Source organism: Hydra vulgaris, chromosome 06 (genome assembly GCF_038396675.1).
Source record: "Hydra vulgaris chromosome 06, alternate assembly HydraT2T_AEP".
NCBI classification, from domain to species: Eukaryota; Metazoa; Cnidaria; class Hydrozoa; order Anthoathecata; family Hydridae; genus Hydra; species Hydra vulgaris.
The window spans coordinates 22,634,102-22,648,160 of NC_088925.1; the positions used below are offsets into that span (position 1 = coordinate 22,634,102).

General features: G+C 26.2%; 1 protein-coding gene across 3 annotated transcripts in view; it reads left to right on the plus strand.

Annotated features, from left to right (window-relative positions):
• The window catches only part of LOC100209857 (calcium/calmodulin-dependent protein kinase type IV), a 28,839-nt gene that overhangs the window by 11,552 nt on the left and 3,228 nt on the right, over positions 1-14,059 (plus strand). For all 3 annotated transcript variants that reach the window (XM_065799600.1, XM_065799599.1, XM_065799601.1), the window contains exons 3-7: positions 4,432-4,640; positions 4,719-4,849; positions 4,947-5,079; positions 9,189-9,423; positions 13,536-13,581. In XM_065799600.1, coding sequence (XP_065655672.1) covers positions 4,432-4,640; positions 4,719-4,849; positions 4,947-5,079; positions 9,189-9,423; positions 13,536-13,581 — 754 coding nt within the window. The remainder of the gene's footprint in view (positions 1-4,431; positions 4,641-4,718; positions 4,850-4,946; positions 5,080-9,188; positions 9,424-13,535; positions 13,582-14,059) is intronic.

Sequence of the window (14,059 nt, forward strand, 5' to 3'; positions counted from 1 at the left end):
TGATCTACGCACTAAAAAAAAAAAGGTGGAAATTTCTCTTAGGGTAAAATATGTGGTATACCCTTAGTAAGGTATAATTTTCTACTTTCTAAGCTAGAAAGTCACAAGAGACAACAAAGTTGAATGTTTAATTAAGCAATCATTTGTTTCTTGAAATTTTTTTTTTTTAGCAACCTTTTCATTTAAAAATCTTTTATGAGTTGGTAATGTTGCTTCATATATTCAATAGGCAAGTTGAGTTCAATGACTCCAAGATACACTTTGAGAAGGCATCATTCATCGGTTCCTATTTTTAGTAGATGGTCATTGAAGGCACTTTGAGAAATAAACACTTTTTCACAAAGGTTACCAAAGTCCTAACAATGCAAAACCACAAAATTAATAGACTTCAGGCAAAATTTGAATGCTAATTTACATGAAGATACTCTTGCAACACTCTTTATAATTTTTGGCAAAATTCAGCTTTATGAATATTCATTTACAAATTTTGTATGTAAACAATTAACTAGTTGTTTACAAAATTTCCAGGAAATAGGGTTTGTTGAATTTTTTTTTTTAATTGATCAATAAACAAGTTCTTTACTCATATTATTGTTAATTTTAGATGCACAATAAATAAAAAATTTATTTATGATAAATATAAAAAAAGAGTTTTTTTTACTAGATCTAGTATTTGGATAAATTTTGCAGAATTTCATCTAAAATTCATAAGTATTCTTATTTTACCTTATAACGCTCTTAGGTAGCAACCAAGTCCATAGCAATGTCCTTAGCAGGGCCTATTCTAGGAAAAAAAATTGGGCGACAGTACCCCATCATACCAGCGAACTTTAGCAGAAAATCTGCGGGTTTTTTTTCGCGAATAAAAAAACATTATTTATAAATGCGGAAAAAAAAAAGGTCCTCAAATTTTAATTTGGCCAGCACCCAAATACGGTCGATGCTATCGAAAACAGTCTAGAATAGCCCCTGCCTAGTTACCATAAAATTTATTCTCTATTTTCCTCTCATATGTGCTTTTATATTTTACTCTGAACATTCACAAAGGTGTAACAGTTACGTGTTCAGTGGTCGAAATATTATATTTTGAAGTCACAAACTCAAACAGATAAATAACCTGAAAATTTGTTATAGTTTTGTTGTAGATTTTATACTTTATCTAATTTACAAACAATTATTCTTTAGAGAACTGCGCGCCTTTAAACTTGAATTGTTTTAATAATTAATACAAAGGAAGCTCATGAAGATATTTATAAAATTAGAGTATAAAAAACACCTTAAAAAGTAAAAAAAACACTTCCTTGGATAAAAAAAAAATCCACTTGAGTGTCATAAATTTTGCTCTCGATATACCAACAGTTGGTATAAGTACTGGTGTAGGGCCAAAATGATTATTAACCTTCCAAAACAATTTTTTTTAGATAAAGAGTCTACTTCTATCCATTTTTAAGGATTTAATGGATGAGGATTTATCAAATAATGTTTACATGAAAAATAAATTAAAAAAAATAATGTTTACATGAAAAAACCCAGAACACAAATGAGGCCCTAAATAGACTCATATGGTAAAGGTTACCAAAAACTGAATTTGTTGGCAGGGAAACCATAGAAATGGGTGTAAACTCAGCTATTATTCACTTTATTAATGTACGTAAAGAAATAAAAAAAAAGGGAAATTTGAAAATCTATGGCAACAAATTTATATCATTCACGCATTAAGCAAAAGAAAAAAAAGTTCACAGATGAAGAAAAAAAAGCATAGAAAAGAATTGAGCCAGAAAAAAAAGATTTTGTGATAAAAAGAAATAAAAAAGAATTAGTAGATTCATATCAAACTGGTGCTTACTGAGTAGATAATTTATTTTCTGTTTTGCATTTTTCTCTATTTTTAATTTTTTTTATACATGCCATAACTCATAACATGATGACTCCAGATTAAGCATTTGACTTGAAAGTTTTGTTTTTGTTGATTTATTACTCCAGATGACCCTTTTACAAAAAACACTGAATACCTTGAGAAAATCTAGTTTAGGTGCAAATTTATATCAACATTTGTTTGAAAAAAATGGCATTTTCAGAAAAAATTCAATAATGCTTAGAGTAAAACAATTTATGCAAATCCTATTGGTCATCCGGAGTATAATATAATACAAAAGCGCAAAAAGTTTTTCAATTTTGATTTTGTTTTATTAAGTCATGATGTTTCAAAATCTTTAGTTTTAATGGTCAAATTTTACACATTTTCCGCCATTATAAGTCTTCTGTTTGAAAAATAAAAAAGTTTTTTTTATGCAAACTGTTTCCGTTTAACAGTTTTAATAAACTAAAAAAGTTACAATGATGTATTTCAGAAAGTAGCTTTTTTACCTGCTTACCTTATACTATAATAATATAGTACCTTATGCTATAATAATATAGTACCTTATACTATAATAAAAGTTAGGCTTTAATGGTTTTTTATGGTTTATTTTGAGTGCATTAAAAAAATATGTAAACTATTTTGCAAACTTTAAATTTATTTAAAATTATTTTAATTAAATTTAAAAAACTATTCAGATTATGTTTAATTTTAATATATTTTTAATCAAAATTAAAAATGAATCATTAAATTAAGCTAATAGAGTAAGTGAAACTCTAACAGCCCCCCGAACACTTCCCTGGTATTAATTTGCTTAACTTAATTCTATTAGCAAGAGCTAGTTTATCAAGGCTTGTGTTTTGGAGTTAATGTGTTTGATGTTAACAAGAAGGGGCTGCAACAGCGATTAAAAAACCTCCTTTACTGTAGTGGCTTTCTCCTGAGGGGGTAAACACATTTAAAAACAAAGAAAGGGTTTAATATATTTAGGTCTGTATCACCTAATAACTGAAAAACAAGTGCATTTCAAATTTTATGCATTTTCAATTTTAGAAATAATTTGGGAAATTTATCATGTTTTAATAATAAGCAGCACCACTGAAATATTATTATAAATATTATTATTTATATAAATATATATATATAAATATTATTATATTGTTAACTTGTTGAAAACAGAATTTCATAGTACTCCAGGGCATTGAAAACAATCTTAAGCAAAAATTCTTATTTGAAGATGTTATAAAAGATTTTACACAGTAAAAACAAAAATAATTTTAATTTAAAATTTTATGCTATTGTCATGAGTTTGAAATAATTATAATGTTATTATTTAACATGGGTATAAAAGAAAGTTGTTTATTTTTAATTATTAAAAAAATTTTAAGTTAATTTTTACAAACAATGAATAAAACATTATTAGTATATTAAGTTTGCTTTTTTTTCTTTTAAATCAATTTCAGGTTGTAAACATTGATTTATATATATATATATATATATATATATATATATATATATATATATATATATATATATATATATATATATATATATATATATATAATATATATATATATATATAAATATCAAATCGACTTGATATATATATATATCAAATCGACTAAAAGATCATAGATGATCTGTTTTATTCAAACAATTTATTACAATTTATTTTATAATTACAATTTATTCAAATAGTATAATTACAATTTATTCAAACAATGCAAGCAATACTAATCTGTATATATAATCAATTAAACTTCATTTGTGTATAACTTTTGGAATAAACATGACAAGTTAAAAACTTAAACAATACTTATAAAGAATAAAATAAGGCTTATTACATAAAAAGGATATATTGCTGAAGCAGAAATTACACAAAGTAAGAAAAACAAAATATAGCAGGTTTGAAGTCGAATCAATTTGTACAGACAAGATTTTATTCAGAAAGATTTTAAGCATGGTCAAATCTTTTTTTTTTATCAACAAATTTAACTATTTTGAAATAAAGTTTATCAAAGGTTGAAGAAAGACCTGGTGTTCTATTCAATATTAAGCTCTTGGTTCTAAAAGTATGTGATTCTTTTACCTAAATCTTGCTAGAATCTGAATTTGTAATATTATTTTCTGAAGCTGTCGTTCTTTATATATAATCAACTATGTTTAACTAAAAATTATCAGAAATAATAGTTTTTTTTTTTTTAATTAAAAAAAAAGTATTTTGTATTTTAAAATATATTGAAAATAAAAAATCCATCGAAAGTTTTATTTAGAATACAAATACTAAATGCTTGACTTGAAAAGTTTAAAAATACAAAATACAAATACTTTAAAATTATTTCAAATACATATTATAAATACACTGCTTGATATATATTTAAGAAACAACAGGGATTTTCGAAATTAAATCTAGAACCCTTGAACATTTGATTAAAAAAGTTATTACCTGTGCTTACCACTGATTAATAACTAAATAATAATTAAATTTTAATTTGATTTCTATCACTAAATAATAATGTTATGCAATGTAAAGTGTTGCAAACTGAATTAATAAAAATAAAATATTGTTTTAGAGGAAAATTTGGAGTTGTAAAAAAATGTCAATCCAAAGCAGGCGGAGAATTTCTAGCTGCAAAGTTTATCAGAAAAACACCATCTTCGAAATCAGAAGTTCTCAGGGAAATCAAAATGATGAATATGCTCCATCATAAAAGATTAATTCTGCTTCATGATGCATTTGAAACGCCAAAAGAGATGATTGTCATTATGGAGCTTGTTACAGGTTTTCTGATTTTTTACTTTTGAAAATCTAATTAAAGATGCACTTTTTTTTTTTACTATTTAAATTTAATTTATAAAGGAGGAGAACTTTTTGAGAAAGTGGTAGAAGAAGATCATTTAACAGAACGACAGGTTATTCGTTACATGAAGCAAGTCTTTTATGGTGTTCAGCATATGCACAGTAAAAATATGGTACATTTGGATTTGAAAGTAAGAAACATTAAAACAAACAAAAAATCAATTTCTTCTAAACGCTAAATATAATTTTTGGCTTCTTATGAAAATTTTTATTTTATTTTACATTAAGCCAGAAAACATACTGTGTTTGAGTGGAGGTAAACCTGGTTACGAAGAGATTAAACTCATCGATTTCGGTATGACTAGAGTCTTAAAGCCAGGTGAAAAAGAAACTGCAATGTGTGGAACTCCTGAGTTTGTTGGTAACATTTTTTTATCTTAAGTTATAAAATTTTGATGACAAATTAAAATAAAAATATAATTAAAAAAAATTGTTGTTATTAAAAAACCAAAACCAAAATGTTTATAACTAAGTAACAAAAATGTTTTTAAGTTTTAAAAGGAAAACACAATTTTTTTTATTTTTATATTAAAAATTGTATTCTAATATATATCTTCAAAATTTATTATTTTTTGAATAAATTTTTTATTTTTAACAAATAATTTTTTACATAGGTAATAATGGTTCATTTGTATAAGGCTGTAGGTCATTTAGAGATGCTGAAGGGTTCTGGTTGTACAGATGTTTAATGGGTATGTGATATTTGTGTTATAGGTGGACCATGTTATGTCTATATGGTGGTTTGCCACTTTGGTAATTATGTGGTCTGTTTGTTGAGTATGATGGTTATGTGGTCTTAATTGTAGGTATGGTGGTTTGCCACTATGGTTTTTTTTAGAAATTGTAGAAGTTTTTTACTATTCAAAGCAAGTACCTTTCAAAAATAAGAAGTGTTGGAAAAAAAGTGCATGTCAAAAAAATTTATTTTCTGTAACCTTTATGTAGTCTGAAAGATAAAGTATTTAAAACATAAAAATAGATTTTCAAAGTTTTGCAGTTTTCAGCTTAATTGCATCTTTGTCTGTTCATAATGTGCACATTCTGTTTGTGTATGCATAATACACCATAATTTAAAATTTTTAAAAAATGATTATTTGCAGCAGAAAATCAAAAATTTGTGCAATTTATTGATGTAACAGTTGTTCTGGCACACAAGTTGACTATATTATTTACGACAGCATCTGACACAAAAGTGAACAGTAAGTTGATTCCAAACAGTGGACAACAACAAATAGAACTAAACTATTAGCAATGAAGCTTATATTAAATGAATTCATTTAGCTGTGTAAAGAAATTCTCATTCATTTATTGCAAAATCACAATCAAGCTATCTAAAGCATCTCAAAGAGTTAATTACTCTTGATATGGCAATTTTCTTTGTAGATTTTGTAGAGAGTTTTGTAGTACATAATGAGATAAATGTTGCAATCGGAAAAGAAGCAGTGTTAATTTTATCTAATTGTCATCTATGACATGAAAACAAATTTTTGAGGCATCTTTATATAGCATAATTTTACATAATTTAAACCATAATGTTGAATTTTTCATTGAAATTGTGCATGAATTAATTAATCATATAAATGTTCATCTTTGACCCACAATTATAAAAATTAATTATTATTCTGATGGCTGTGCCAAATAGTTTAAAAACTGCAAACATGTTTACAATTTGTCACCGTGCTTAAAATTTTTCTGTTCATTGTATCTTGATTTTCTTTGCAGCAAGTCATGACAAATTTCCATGTGATGAAATAGGTGGCACTGTAAAAAGGCTTACTGTAAAGAGTACAACCTCATGTCAAATACTATCTACTGAAGCCATGTTTGATTGGTGTCAAAATTTGCTCAGTGGGGTTATGTTTGTACATCACTGCTGAAGAAATAAAACCTTGTACAACAAACAATTTGCTGATCAGTTTTTTATGGCAACCACTGTTACTGGGATAAGAAATTGCCATCAATTTACACTTCTCATTTCTCATGAGAATGATAAAAGGTATTTGATAATGATGATTTTGCTCTAACATTTGATCTCTTCAATTAGTAAAAAATGAAATTGTTTGGTTTAACTATGCTATGATATCACAATTTTTATTTTGCAAATATTGCAAACTTTGCTAGATCGGTATAGTTTCTGAAATTGTTGATAGAATGATAATATTATGGTAAAGTTCATGCATTATATAAGTTGGTCTTCCTACTGACCAAACTGCAATGATACTTAATACGCCAAGAGCAAAGGTCTTTTCTTTTGTTAAAATCAGTACTTAAAGAATATGAAACTCTAATTGAACAACTTTTATCTCATTAGTAAAAGTTTTCTAATATTTCATTTTTTAACATTAAAAATAATCATTGTTAAAATGATATAAACTTTAACTTCTATATTAGAGTAATGGTTGCTTCTTTTTATTTTTACCTGACCTTTTTTTATTTTTCCTTGAATCTTTTCAGTTTTATTTTTGTGTTGTTTTCTTTTCTTTGAAGCAGGTTTTTATGGGCTTATTTTAAACAGTCTTGCATTTCAACTTCTCATTTTTTAACATTTTAAATCCATGAAAGTTGAAATTTTTCATGATCATTTTGAAATCAAAAAAATTTCAAATCCATGAAAGTTGAAATATTTCGCAATTATTTTAAAATCTAAAAATTTAAATTGAGTTACCTTCTTGAATTTTTTGATTTTGCACCCTCAAAATTGGTCAGCTACCGCTTTTTAGCCACATTTTCCCACTAAAACCTAAATTATTTATTAAAAAATGTTACTACAACCTTGGGCAAAAAAAAAGCCGGTATAGGCTGAGTTTGGGTTTTATAAAACTACTTTGAATTTTATAATACTTATATTATACTTTTAAACCATTTGGAGTTATGAGTTAAAATTTTGCATTTTTTAATGTTTTTATTGAAAGATACCACTGGTTAAAAACCAGAGAAAAATCTGAGTGGATAGAGAAATTTACTGTCCTCCTTTTACATAGAGTTACCCCTCTTATTGGTTAACTCTTGTTAAAAATAACTCCATGGATGGACTCCAAAACTCCATGGATTTTTCATGGAGTCATCCAGAACTCTATGTAGTCTATGAAGAACATCCAAGGAAACTTCTTTTTTTTTTTAAACGCATCTGTTTTATTGCCTAACTTTACGGGAATTAAAATTATGTTTTAATTTGTGTTCTACTTATAACAGAAACCAACCCTAATACATAAATCCAATGCGTAATACCTAATTTATTAAATGTTGAAATAAAATAAAAATGAATTATGGTGTAGCTGTTAGATGGTAATGAGCGATAAGGTTATCATTACATTTATTTTCAGCTCTCATTCAAAATCTCTTTACCACTTCGGAGCTAATGTATATTATATATTGTTTGTATTAAACAGTAAAATTGTTTTACAACTTTTGAGCTAACATTATATGTTAAATGGTTGTTATTTGTGTGTATTTTTTATTTAATTCACTGTGCATGTTTGTAAAGTGTTTCAATCCTAAAATATTGAACAATGAATTTTTTAAAGATGATGTGTTGGTCATGGCATCCAAGCCATATTTTTAAAGGTGAGTGGGCGTGTATGCTTTTCATTGATTTTAAACATAAACCACTGTCTTTTTTGCAATGAAACTGTTATCATTAACAAGGGCAATAATATTTCTCCTCATTTCACTTCTAAACATAATAACACTCTTTATGCATCCATAACTGATGACAAGAAAAAACCATAAGCTGAATCTGTGAAAGAAAAAAAATTTAGTTTAGTAAATTTTTTCAGAAAATTACTACACATACAAATTTTATTGTATTATACAGTTCTGCTGACAGTAATATTACTTATCACTTTCTGATGGAGAGTTAAACAATGTATGCCTAAAGTTAAACAGTGTATGCCTAAAGTTAAACAGTGTATGCCTAATGCTAAACAGTGTAAGCCTAAAGTTTACAAAGTTTATAGTCCAGAGATAAAGATTCTGCAATTTAGCATGAAAAGCATTCAGAATCAAATCAATAAAAAAAAATTTGATGTCACAGCCTTAAAAGTTCTGCTCCATTATGACATTATAAATAATACAGCGCAATCAATATTATTTATGAAAACTAGGTATTATTTATTTAAAATTAAAAAAAAATATCATTATGTCTTGCCAACTTTTTTTTACAAGTAATCTTAAAACAATAATCTTAAAACAAGTTTTTTTCTTTAATAAATAGTAACATAAAATACTAACTAATTTATTTATGCAATATTTCAGTCTGACAAGCTTGTTAGACGTAAAATAAAAGTTTTTTTCCTGTATAAGTTTTTTTTTTCTAAAAAAAACTTATACACTATATCTTTACACTGATGAACATAAAAATTTAATATACAAAGTTATTCAAAACAAATATGTATTTAAATAAAAATAGAAAATTATTATTTCTTTGAATTTTGTTAATCATAAATCATCACACCGAAATTCTTGTTTTAGCTCCAGAAGTGATTAGTTTTAACCCAATCACATTGGCAGCTGATATATGGTCTATTGGTGTGATAACATATGTTCTATTAAGTGGTATATCACCATTTATGGGTGATGATGACACTGAAACATTAAATAATGTCACTACAGGAGTGTATGATTATGAAGATGATGATGGAACTTTTGATAATATCTCTGATGATGCCAAGTTATTTATTGATGAATGCTTGACACTTGACCCGAGGTTTGAATTTTAATCATTAATAAACAAAAACTAAGTTAAGTAATTAAAAATTCAAATTTTTGAATTTAATGTTATATATATATAGTTTTATATATATATATATATATATATATATATATATATATATATATATATATTTATATATATATATATATATATATATATATATTTATATATATATATATATATATATATTATATTTATATAGTTGTATATATATAATGTTATATATAATATAGTTAAATTTAATGTAATAATATAAATATTTTTTTAAATATACAAAAAAGAAAACAATACTACTAAGAAAGTTTTATGTAATAAATTATGTAATATATTTTTTCATATTAATTCCATTATGTTTTCTTTTAAATTCTTTTTCAATATTTCCTAGATCTGCTTCTATTGTTTCCTATAAAAAAAAAAAAGATGATACCAAATTGTCTGCATTTTTACACTCTACATGTACAATTATTTAGAGTTAATTTATGATGTGATTATGTGTTAGTGGTGTTGCAGCATAGTGCTTGCTTTGTAAGCAAGAAATATAGAGTTTGATCCAACTGTTTGCCAAGGTTTGTGTTTGTGAGCTAATAGGTTGAGAGGCGAGAAAAAATATTGGGTGGACATGGAAAAATCTGGTCAACTTTAAATTGAGATTTCTCTAAAAACACAAATGGTTTTTATTTCTTTTATTTTTTTAGTTAAACGTTACGTCCTTATCATTAATTGTGTTGATAAACTTTTGTTTACAAATCAATAATTTGTCAAATGTTTCAGAAAAAAATTGAGGTGCTTAAAAAAGTTAAGAATTTTTATTGCAAAAATACATTGACTTCATATCGCTTGATTGCTAAATGTACAAATGTTCCAAAATTTACAGTCATAGGTATTATAAATAAGTTTAAGACTACGTTTTTGGATTAGTGGAAAAAAGAAAACTTTCCATTAATCCAAAAAAGTAGAGTCAATTTTTAGTTCAGTAGCTGGAAATTCAAACAAATCACAGCAAGATCTAGAAAGAAAGTTCAAGATTTTGTGTTTTTATTGGGTGGACACGGAAAAATCTGGTCAACTTTAAATTGAGATTTTTCTTAAACCATAAATGCTTTTTATTTCAATTTTTTTGATATTAAACATAAATATAACTTTAAAATTAAGTTGAAACCCTAAAACATATGTTTTACATAAATTAGGGTTTCAACTTGATTTTAAGGACCTTGATGGATTGTTTGACAAGAGATTGAATTTTATAGCGGATTGATGCTAGCATTTCGCAGATTTTTCTTTTTTCACCTTATTATTGACATGAATCCACTTTACATGTAAGTCCTTTTTATTTTGTTACTCCACCTGTCTTACAAAGAACTCCTTCAACTGTTGCCCAAAAATCTTCAATATTGTGCTCTTCTGGACGATTTGGAGGATTTGCATCTTTAGGAACAATTTTCACATAAGTACTTTTGCACCACTGAATAACTTTTTTAGAAAAGTGAGAAGCAGCAAGATCAGACTAAAAGAGACATCGGTATTTGCGTTTTTTCATAAATGGCAAATATCTTTTTTGGAGACATTTTTTGTTGTGGAGATTAGCGGTCAAGGTCTTCTTAGTGACAAAACAAGAGGACTGCATACCACAGCTACAAATTGCTTGCCACACAAGGAACTTGGGTGCAAATTTTTCTTGTTGAATATATTTAAATTGATAATTGACAGGTTTATCTTTGTTCTCATAGTAAAAATGTTGATCAGAAAGATGTGAAAAATCCGCCTTGCAATATGTTTTGTTGTCTTCAAATATGCACATACTTTTATCCGCCATTATTTTAACCAACTTCTCTGCACGTCAAATTCCTTTAGTTTTACCATTTAAGCTTCTCTTAAGTGTATTTTTCTTATAAAATGTCTTAATTTCAATATTTTAAAATACTTTTTTGATATAAGCACGCAAAGTTTTGAATTTTCTTGCTAGATCTTGCTATGACTGGTTCGGATTTCTTGCTATTGAACTGAGAATTGGCTTTACCTTTTTGGATTTATGGGAAGTTTTCTTTCTTTCATATCTATGACTGTAGATTTTTTCACATTTGTAGGTTTAGCAATCAAGCGATAAGAAGTTGATGGATTTTTGCAAAATAAATTCACAACATTTTTACACACCTCAGTTTATTTCCAAATTATTTTATAAATCAAGATAAAAAGGACTTTCAAAAAAAGTGGATTAATGCCACCAATAAGTTGAAAAAAGAAAAAATCTGCAAAATGATAGCATTAGCCCGCTATAAAATTCTATTTCTTATTACACAGCCCATCAAGCCCCTTAAAATTAAATTGAAACCCTAATTAATGTAAACAAATTTAATATTAAAAAAAAATTGAAATAAGAAGCCTTTATGGTTTTAGCGAAATCTCAATTCAAAGTTGACCGGATTTTTCCGTGTCCACCTGATATCAAAGATATCATAACAAAATTTAAAAAATAATTAGCCTCCTCTTTTATTTTTAACAATTTTTTTTTTTTGATTGCTCACATTGAGAGCCAGAAGTGACATTATAAGGTTATAAATTTAAACTACAAATAGTTCAAGCAAGTTCTTCAACCAAGTATGGTGAACTTTTTAAATAATATATTTAATAGTCGAAGTAAGCAATAAGACTTCAAAATGTGATGCAATAACAATCAATTTTTTTTTTAATAAGATTTTATTTTTCTGAAACGCTAAAATCAATTTTCATCTTGCCATTTTCTAATATATCTAATAACTTTGTTTTATCTTTAAATTTCTAAGTAATTCATATCTATCAGCAAAACTATTCTCCAGACAACAGACATCTATTTACTATTGCCAGAAACCATTGTAAAAAGGTTTTGTCTAATACCAAAGCTTACTATTTTCAGGTCTTGAAATCTTGTATTTCATCTCTCTTGAGCCATTAGGCTCTTGTGACTTCTGGAGAATCTTTAGCACTATCTATTACAAGGTAAATCTGTTATTCCACCTCTCTTGTAGGGTTCAAATTTTGTCACCTCATCTAAAGACAAAGCTGAGTTGTTGCTTCTTTTTTTCTTTTCTATAAATACTACAATAGGCACTGCTCTAAAGAGCTAACGTCTCTTATGTTATCTACTAAAATTTATTTTCGTGTTACTCATCTTTTAATTAAATCTCATCCTTTTACTGTGACTGTTCCTAAGTGCTAGTTTTTTTCCTCGAACATCAGTGCTTTGGAATTTGTTTCTTGTTTTTCTGATTCATATAATTTGCTATCTTTTAAGTCGTCTGTTAATCTTTATCTTGCTCTATAAACTTCATCTTTTCTCTTCCAGTAACTGCCAACTCTAATAGTGGTTGCTTGCAGCCTTATTGGAAGCAAAGATGAAAAAAAAAATTAACTGTATTCCAGACATGGAGTGCAAATTAAGTTATTTTTTTGATGTGGAGTGCAAGTTTAGTTTTTTTTTTTTTTTGGATTTTAGAATATTTATATTTGACACTTAATTTTAAGTTGATTGAAAGATTCTTCTTTAGGAAAAGAAACATTTAAAAATGCACATGTGTGTGTATTATGTGTGCGTGTGCTTATGTATAGAACAACAATTCTAATGGTTGCTACGACACATGGTTTTCTACAATTTTAAAATTTAAATTATGAAAATGAAAATTTCAGTTTTAAAATTGAAAATAGGAACTGCTGTAGTTTGTTTACATATTTAAACAGAAACAAGAAAAAAATATTGATAAACATAAATAATAAAGCATTTAATCATTTAGTTTATACTTCAACTTTTGACTTTTTACAACTTCTGAGTTTTTTTATTACATAACGTTTATAATTTTGAAAGATTTCTAACAGCAGTAATTTACAATTTAAAGTTTGCAATCATCTTTATTTGCAAATATATTTTTAAAAAAATTTCAATGAAAAATATATCTGTAAACACAATCAAAGCTGGTAAATACTGTTAAAATCAAATGAAAAAAAAAACATGTCCCCACAAGTAACTGGGTTTGGTTGATAATAACTACATTGTGTTGAGTTGTTTTGAGATATAATATTTATAAAATAAGGTGTTTTGTGTTTTTTGAAAAAAAAGCTTGAAATATTTTTTTTAGAAAACGATTAACAATTGATGATGCTCTATCACATAAATGGATAAAAGTAAGTTTTTTTTGGTTTGTTGTTTTTAAATAATACATGTATTGTTGGTTTTACGTTGATTGTTATATGGTACTGATATATCCACGTCAATTTTGACAGCGGTTTACTGATGAGCGCACAAACTCCAGTACTAAATATTTGATATTTTTAAATATTTGAAGTTTTTTGCCTTATTATTAGCATATAAAAATTAGGAATCTTTTTTTTTTACTCCTATAATAAAGTGATTTTTCAATGAATATCCTATGAGGGATAATCCTACATTTAATCCAATCCCTTGTCAAAAAGTTAGCATAGAATTGTGGTATTAAATGCAGTGTTGAAATAAAAATAAAAAGGCCTTCTAGTAGTCTTTTAATACTTTTGGATCATCTAAATAAATTTTGGATATATCACTGCTGATTTATTGTTTTTAAAACAATATTATGTAGTTATATGTTATATAAAAAGAAAAAAAATTAAAACATGACATTTTCGT